This window comes from Notothenia rossii (assembly GCF_949606895.1).
Source record: "Notothenia rossii genome assembly, contig: scaffold_125, whole genome shotgun sequence".
Taxonomy (NCBI): Eukaryota; Metazoa; Chordata; class Actinopteri; order Perciformes; family Nototheniidae; genus Notothenia; species Notothenia rossii.
The window spans coordinates 26847-35811 of NW_027640063.1; the positions used below are offsets into that span (position 1 = coordinate 26847).

General features: G+C 40.0%; 1 protein-coding gene across 3 annotated transcripts; it reads left to right on the top strand.

Annotated features, from left to right (window-relative positions):
- Positions 1 to 1027: 1027 nt before the first annotated feature.
- On the top strand, positions 1028 to 8480 carry LOC307027130 (uncharacterized protein). 3 transcript variants are annotated; one of them, XR_013804547.1, is made up of 4 exons: positions 1028 to 1198; positions 1440 to 1513; positions 4855 to 5882; positions 6738 to 6875. XR_013804547.1 is itself a non-coding variant. In XM_079695320.1 (4 exons), the coding sequence occupies exons 1-4, from the start codon at positions 5781 to 5783 to the stop codon at positions 8144 to 8146; spliced, it is 654 nt and encodes a 217-aa protein (XP_079551446.1). In that variant the 5' UTR covers positions 5651 to 5780; the 3' UTR covers positions 8147 to 8480. The 3 variants fall into 3 exon arrangements, 1 of the variants encoding a protein (XP_079551446.1); XM_079695320.1 differs by lacking the exons at positions 1028 to 1198; positions 1440 to 1513 and adding exons at positions 7084 to 7173; positions 7838 to 8480 and having other exon boundaries at positions 5651 to 5882; positions 6738 to 6890; XR_013804548.1 differs by lacking the exons at positions 1028 to 1198; positions 1440 to 1513 and adding an exon at positions 1861 to 4157.
- Positions 8481 to 8965: the final 485 nt, after the last annotated feature.

Consider the following 8965-nt stretch of genomic DNA (forward strand, 5'->3'; position numbering starts at 1 on the left):
AAGCTTTGGTCAACGAGCAGTACGAGTTTACATTACTGTCTTTTAATTAAGAGGCTGGGGCGCTCACTTTTTAACCAAGCCACGCTCCAAAGTTATGCTAAATTTTAGCAAGGGAAAAACGGCCATGCTTTTTTAATGTCAATGCTTTTGTTGCTGCTGCAGATTGCTGCTGCAGATTGCCGTCAGACGACCGTAGTGCCTCAGCTGTGGCTCAAGTTCTGTGGTGAGTATGTATTTTATCTGTAAATAACAGGATTAGAAGTGTGGGTATCGTTTATCAGAATTATGATACCAGTAGGCTACCCTTGAAACCTGATTTGGGTACTAACGGGGCTAACGGCTACTTAGGGGCTAACGGCTTAGCATGGTTAGCAGTCCGGTGCATCAGCTTTAGGGCATATATGTTTGTGCGTCATTCTAGGTGATACAGACAGGATATATGCTTTAGTTACCAGAAGCACATGGCTAATTATTATGCAGCACATGGTTAATTATTATGCAAACTGACATCATCTGACTATCCCAGTGCCCCATGTAGCAGTGATTATTATGATAAGGATAGGTATCCTTTGACTTGAGAAGTCGATACTACTTGGTACCAGATTATTTCGGTAGGTACCCAGCCGTATATATACATGTACATTGAAGAGAGCAATGGTGTCATTTACATTTTCAGATGCAGACATGTATATTGGCTATTAGTTGATCTGCTATAAAAAAGATTGGCATCATCCCTCAAAAAAACATAATCTGTTGACCTGTAGAGTCATAGCCGCGGGAAGTCATTTTACTTAGGGGGTGAGGCCAAAAGTGGGGAGAGATTTCAACAGTAACATGAACATAATAGTAACCAGCAAAAAATGTACACCATTCACCAACAGGGGGTGCTGCAGCACCTCCAGAACCCCTACTTCCCGTATGTGTAGAGTATTTACAATTTTTGTTTATAGAAATACTGTTTTGCATTGTATAAGTGTTTTTTGTGTTGCTGTCCTCTGTACAGACCTCCTTCAGAGGCTGGCCTCTTCCAAGTGGGACCAGAGACGAGAGCGTGGCTTTGTGACACTGAGCTGGACATATGACGACGATACACGAAAGAAGAAGAAGAAGAAGTGTTGCTCTTTGTTGCAGCAGATTGAAACGCGAACTCTGTGCGTGTCTGGAGTCGGCGCTTTTACTGTGGGCTCAAATTGATGTGGTGAGAATACAATTGTATTTTGGTTTAACCCTGTCCCACTCGGTGTGATTGGCCATTGTGTGATGTGTCACACTTTTTGAAATGCTTTTTATAAACAGTTGTGTCACTACTGTTACTTAGACCTTCCCCATTTTATTATTGATTGATGTTTGTTATTTCATTTTGACAGCTTGTCTTACATTTTTGTCAGAATTTTCTCATTAGACATTAATCCTTCTTTGTTTCCATTTGTCTTTTGCAGTGAATGGTGCTGCAAGTTTGCCAGAATGTTGCTGTGAATGTGGCATTGTAAGGCCTGCCCCTCAGTTTTACCAAGTAGGTCCCAAATATTAAAACATTATCGAGTGAAACATAGATATTATGGGAATAATAATCGTTTTCCTTGTGTATATGTAAGCTGCCCCTGCACTTTTAAAACGTGGAATGCGCTTTTAATTCATTTGAATAGATTTCATGTGACTAAAACCAGTCATCAGTCCAAGAGCTGTATATTTAGGTGCCAGTTATGTCCTTGTAAGGATCTTGTCTCGGAAAGGTATTACTGGGCTCACATTAATGCACACCTTAACAAAAATGAGGTTGTAACTTGCATGTTTTTAGATTGCAACTTTCAAACAAATATCTACGGAACATTTAAATCCCACAGGAGCAGAAAACATACTTATTATTCAATTACAGATTTTAAACCAGAAATTGAGACATCAACCACCTTTGTTTCTCTGGAATCTGCGCAAAATACTTCAGATGATGAAATAGGTGAGGCATACTCTGATGCACAACCAGATTGCAGTGTTTATGCCCCGAATGACCTTCCAAATGTAATTGAACAAACTTTTGCAGCAGCTTTGTTAAAGTTGGAACATTTAACCCATGTACCAAGCACAGCAATCAATGATTTTTTGCTAGAGCTTCACAACTTAACTAGCTCTCTCTCGAGTTCCCACACTGATGGCGTTCTAGTTGATATTTTTCAGAAGCACAAACTCCAGGTTGACAGAGCTATCATAGAGGAAATAACCACTTCTCTGTGCACTGGGAATCCTATAAATAAAGCCATAGAGAAGGGTGGTCCTTTGAGTTCTACATATCAACGTAAGCAGTTTTACAAGGCAAACTTTAATATTGTTGAACCAGTTGAATGTATTTTGGATGCTAAAGAGAAGAAAACCTTCCAGTATGTCCCCATTCTTGAATCTCTACAGGTGCTGTTGAATAGGAAAGATATTGTGGACAAGTTAGTTTGTAGTCACGAAACGCAAAGGGAAACAGAGACAGCAAAAGAAATTGTGTACAAGTGTTTCAGGGATGGTCTGCATTGTAAGCAAAACAGTTTATTGTCAGGTCAAGAGTTAAGGGTATCTATTGGTTTGTATGTTGATGACTTCGAGGTCTGTAACCCTCTTGGCACCTCCCGTAAAACCCACAAACTTTGTGCTGTGTACTGGGTGCTGAGTAACCTACCCCCAGGGTCTCATTCCTCTTTGTCCTCCATTTACTTAGCTATTTTGTGCAAAACAGACAATGTTAAGACCTATGGCTATGACAAGGTTTTAGAGCCACTTCTACGTGATCTCAGGTCTTTGGAAGTTGATGGAATTGTTGTCCCACAACTGGGAACATCGCTCAAAGGTACAGTTCAAACTATTGCTGCAGACAATTTAGGAGCTCATGGATTAGCGGGTTTTGTTGAGAATTTTTCAGGCACCTATTTTTGTCGTTTTTGTACTGCAACAGCTTCAGACATTGCATCAAATGAGGTTAGAGCAGGAACTTTCAGCCTCAGAACAAAAGAAATACATGACACTCATGTCAGAACAGCCCTAGATAGTGGCAGCAGCTGTTTTGGAGTTAAAAGAGCTTGTCCTTTGACTAAAGCGCTTTCTCATTTTAATGTCATCAGTGGCTACCCTCCTGACATTGCCCACGATCTCTTTGAAGGCATTGTGCCTGTTGAAATAGCACATTGTCTAACATTTGTAATCTCAAAGAAGTACATAACCTTGGAAGATATTAACAATTCCATTCTACATTTCCCATACAAGTGGACAGACAAAACAAATAAGCCTCATATTTTGCCACAAAATCTCTCACACAGGAAAACCATAGGTGGTAATGCCCATGAAAACTGGTGCTTGTTAAGATTGCTCCCATTTATAATTGGGCCTAAGATTCCTGAGCATGATCCAGCATGGCAGGTCTTGTTGGACCTAAAACAGATTGTTGAGCTTGTGGTTGCCCCAGTTCACAACGACGAGTCTAGTGCATACCTTGAGAGCAAAATTTCAGACCATAGACAAAGGTATCAAGAGGTTTTTCCTAACAATAGACTGCGTCCCAAACACCACTACATAGAACATTACCCACAACTAATAAGGTTTTTTGGGCCTCTTGTGGGACTTTGGACTATGAGGTTTGAGGCAAAGCACAGTTTCTTTAAAAACATAATCAAACACACCAGTTGCTTTAAAAACGTGCCCCTACCTCTGGCTGTGAAACATCAGTTTATGATTGGCTACCACTTGTCGTCTCCAAGTATTGATAAACAAATGCTGGATGTCTCAGATGTATCTTCTGTCCCCTTAGATGTTTTGAAGGAGGAGCTAGTTCAAGCTTTTAAACAGAAAGATCCTGACATATCTGAAATACACCTTGCAAAAAATGTTTGGAGCAAGGGAATAAACTACAGGACAGGTATGGTAGTTGTCCATGGGTCTAAAGGTGGCTTGCCCGAATTTTGGGAAATCCATCAAATATGCATTTTGCATCAGAGAGTGTTTTTTGTCTTGAAACTGCTGTGTGGATGGTATAGTGAGCACTACAGAGCCTTTGAGGTGACTCCATCTCCGTCACGAGAACTTGCTCTTGTGGAAGTCTGTGAACTGGTCGATGAGTATCCCTTGGCCGCCTATCTGGTTGGATGTGTGCGGATGGTGACCTTGAAGAGATCAATCTGTCTGAGGTAAAGCAACAAATTAAACACTGCTTGGGCAGGTACAGACTAAAGTACCGAGAATAGGTACCGTTGGGTACTGGTATCGGTTCAAACACATATATATATATATAAACAATAGATGGCTCATGGGAGATTTTCCAGCGTAGCTCACCGGCCGCCATCTTGCTGCAGTCACCAGCTACTGTTGTAAGGTGAGTGATCTGCACAAAAATAATCTTAACTCGCTGAAATCTTGACTGATTTACAAACGGTTTGCTTTATTATAAACGTTATTAGCATGGCTATGATACAGGAGACAACAAGACATGTTGAAAAAAAATTCATAATTATAAGTATGCAGTATCATAACTACATCTTTGATGTTTATAACAAACCAACCCGTTTGAAAATTGAGCAAACTGGTTATTTAAATAGTAAACCATAATGTTATGAATGAGCGAGCTGACTGCAGCAAGATGGCGGCCATGTTGCAACGTCGGTCTCCATTGGCCAGCAGCACGGGTGAGCCATCTATTGTTTATATCTATGGGTTCAAATGTGAACAGTACCCAACCCAATACATTGGTCCAATAACATTGTTATTGTTCTTCACAATGAACCCTTTTAAAAAATGACAAGCATTCACTCTTCTACCAAGCCCCATGTACTTGAAATAAAACTAATTATAAACCTTTTATTGTTTATATACTCTCTTTCCTAACAGACGGTGAAGAAAGACCATGATGACATCAGCTGTTCTCAGAGTAATCCTAGGGGCTGACAGCTGTCAGAGGGTGGTGATTTCTGCTGGCCTGCCTTCAACTGTGAATGAACTGGAGAATGAGATAAAGACTCAGTGTAATGTAAAGGAACCTTTTCGGCTGCAGTTCATGGACACGCTTTTTGGCGATGAATTTATGAACTTAACTTCCATGGGAGAAATACAAGACAAAGCTACAGTCAAGGTCATATACACATCATGCAGACCTCTCAATGCTGATGCAGATCAATGTGTGGACAGTTGCTCCTTTCCACCAACCAGTCATCCTGATGACACCACATCTTCTCTAGGCGACAGCACCGGGATTCTCACATCTCCAGAGTCCACTTCTTCACGGTCTTCATGGCCAGGTGTGTTCCATGTTCCCCGTTTTTCGTATGATGCAGAGATTAAGCTTGAAAAGGCCCACAGAGTTCTCAGAGAAGAAGGGACACTGTTGATCCCTGATTCAAAGCTCAAGTCTGATATACTAGAGGGGTTGATTCAGGAGGTAGTTAAGCACAAAGTCTACGCCACGGACAGGGAGTTTGACCAAGTTGCAGAGGCGCTCGTCATGAAGCATCCATGTTTACAAGAAAAAGGCTCAGCCTCTGGCTATGGGGGATGGAAGACTAGTCTCAAATACAAGTTGTCCAACTACCGCACACATCTCCGGAAAGTGGGATGTCCTGAAGTATGTGTAAATACTTTGAAACATAAACCAGAAGGGAAACGTTGTCCTGCTTTTAAAGTTAAGAAACCAAAGAGGGGTGAAGTGGCCTACTGCCCTGACTTTCCACTTGGAGAATGCGCCCAGTCCTTGGAGAAGATGAGGGTTGAACTCCTTTCAGATTACAAGAAGCGTAATAACAGAGACAGTTAAGGCTAAAATGGAGAAAACATTTGCATTGAGAAGAAGAGAAGTCATTAGTGATGTTCCCATGACCAGTGATGTACAAGAGAGATGGCCAGCTCTCTTTGGTGTAATGGAGGTGAGTACAAAGATAATGGTGTAACTTTTTGTGCTGTAGATGGTATATGCAACTGTTAGAGTAAAGCTTGGCCCCATTACGATGTTGTTCAGAAGTAGGTGCAAATGAATGCTGGATGTTGAAAAGCTGATGCTTCACTGCTTTGCTGGCTTAAATGTGTAAGAAGAAGGTGAAGTAGTAGGAATATTTGAAAAAGTGGGAACATGATTGAAGCAGATGAGTAGGGCTTGAGTTTAAGGATGTCCGTCATCCCGGGGGCCGAAAAAAATAGGATTGAGGAGGAGGAACATTTATTTAGCGAGGAATTTGGGCCTAGAGTTAAAAGGAAAAATACCGTGATAACGTCATAAATTAAAATGACTGCAAGTTTTGTTTAGCACAAGTTCTTATTAAACCTCCTTGAGAACAGAAACACACAGCACATACTGCTGGTGTCATGTCCCTACTGGTTTTCAGACTAACTGGTTTCCACATGTTGTGTTTACCGAACACAACAGTTGTGGTCTGCCTCTGTCATCAGATTCGTCACACATTCACAAACATATTATTGGCAATTTTCAGGTCCAAATCTCGTATCTACTGTGGCGAATATGATTGTATAAGTTAGCACTACATCAAAGCCGCCTAAAAAAATAAGTTTGTCTAAAATATATCAGATCGCGTCGAGCTGGATTACATCTCGGTAGAGCAAAATGCTTTCAGCATTCACACCCAATATTCCATAGCCGAAATCAAATGCTGAGCAAACATGCATAGTGCATACAGTTATGTGATTGGCAGCTGTAAGTTTAATGAAACAAATGTGTGTATGTCAGTGGGCCGTGTTGTTAAAAAATGGTTTCTTTTTTTTTTCAGGTTAACGCAGAGTTCAAGCGGATTACAACTATGGCTCTACAGTCAAGGTTCCTGTCACAGCTTGACCTACACTCCGCAAGTCTGCTGAGGGTGTTCTCGAAAAAATCGGGGCAGCAGGGCAAGAAGTTAAAAGACATGGCTGCCATGATGACGGTAAGAACTTTTTAACTGTGTGTATATGTGTAGATATGTGTGTGTGTGTGTGTGTGTGTATATATATAATATTTCCTTTTTGGCATTAGGTCAGTCTAAAATCAATTGCAATGGTAAATTATCCCAAAATGTGACCACTCCATCGGTTCAATTTGATTCAAATGTCCCTATATTCTTTGTTTTAATCCTTAAGGAAGACATCGATGCTGACAGGGAGTGCCTCATTAAAGGACTCTGCATCTACCTCAATGAGGATCCTGAGGATCTGGTGAAGGAGTACATGGTGAGTGTGTGCTAAAGTAGTAGGCCACATACAAAAAAGAAGTTAGTTTGAACATGTTTTTAAGAAGAAAAATAGCCTCAGTTAAAAGAACCTCATTCGACCAGATATACCAGACCATATTACTAGACATGTTACTTAGCTGTCTTCCTGAAATTGATATTATAATTGGTTTTGTTAGAATTAACATGGTCTATCATGATTTGTGTTCTTCTGATTCCAGAGACACATTCAAATACTAATGCAATAGTCTTAAGGACAGCTCTATCCTCCTCAGGCTGCAGTATCTTCCACCTGTGGGGCTTATATTACATTACATAGGGTGAATTATGAATCAGGAGTAGTACCTAATGCTTTGCTCATTAGTCTCCAGCATTTGGTGTCATTTCATTTCACCTGTTTATTCTCTCCAACCTTCTCCTCTTTTTAAAGTCTCTGATATATATATTACCAATAATAATTACAATTCACTCAATTTAATGTACAACCTACAATCTGTTAGCCAGGCTGGTGAAACCCACAGGTGAAAAGAAACCAGGTATTCTTCTTCGCAAGCATTGTGCTAATTAGTGTAGTGCCACAGTAGAGTCAAATAAGCAAATTGTGTCTTAATGAGGTCCGAGTAAAACAAATCTTATCCTTAAAGAAATAATTTGTCTTCCACCAGGAAATGACTGAGGCCAACACACTACGTGAGGTAGAAGAAACAACAGTGGGGATCTATGTTGCCAGAGAGACTCCCAGCAGTGACTATTCTGATGTCGGAGTTATCCTCGAGGGTGTGGTGGTGCTTCAGGATCTGGAGAATGTGGCTCTTGCAGCTGTAATGCTGTTTGGACTCATGTATGCCCTAAACATGAATTACCCGTTGAAGCTCCGCAACACCTTAGAAGTTATTCAGAAGCTTATAATGGAGGTGGATGCATCTGACCTTTCAAGAAAGGCCCAAAACTTGAAGAGGAAAATGCACGAGTGAAGAGAGCTCACTGTCCATGTTCACTGTCCATGTTCACGGCTCACTGTTCCTACACTGTTCTTGTAGTTGAGATGCAGAGTATACATTCCTGGACTGAGTGGTGTGGCTGGTTCTCCCACCATCGCAGTTATTGATGCCTTATAAAAAGCAGGGGATGCTTTATTTATATATATATATTGTTTTTTTGTTTACGTTGTTGTTGTTGTAACGAAATTGCTAAACGATATGTAAGGTCCTTTTTAATATTTGTAATTCTCAAATTGGAGATTAGTTTTGGAAAGACTTGAGTGATTATTTAATCTCCAGGTTCTTGAATAAAGGTCTTGAAACAAAACTTTCTTATCGTTTTCAATGCAAAAAAAGTGGGTTATGTTTACTTTTAAAATCTGTTTCATATTTACATTAAATTATATTTATAAATATAATGTATAACCAAAAAAATTACAATTCTGAAAACATGTTATAGACATGGGAATATTAAAATAACAAATATTGCTAGAGTTATGTGATCAAATAGTGTTGGAATAAAAGGGATTGAATTGTGTTTGAATAAAGTGATCAAAATGGGTTGGAGTAAAATGATGAAAGTGTTTAATTTACTTTATTGAAACACATTTCAATAACTTTGAATCAACACAAAGTAATTGCGTTGATTGGACATAAATCGTTTGTGTTGATTTAAAACAATTCTATAGGTTGCTGCCAAAGCAAATTATTTGTGTGCAACAGATGTCCACAATTGAATTGAGTAAATCCAATGTGTTCTTTTTTTCAGTGTATGCAGGACCCCAGCGAGCTCCAGACTATGTGCATTGTGTC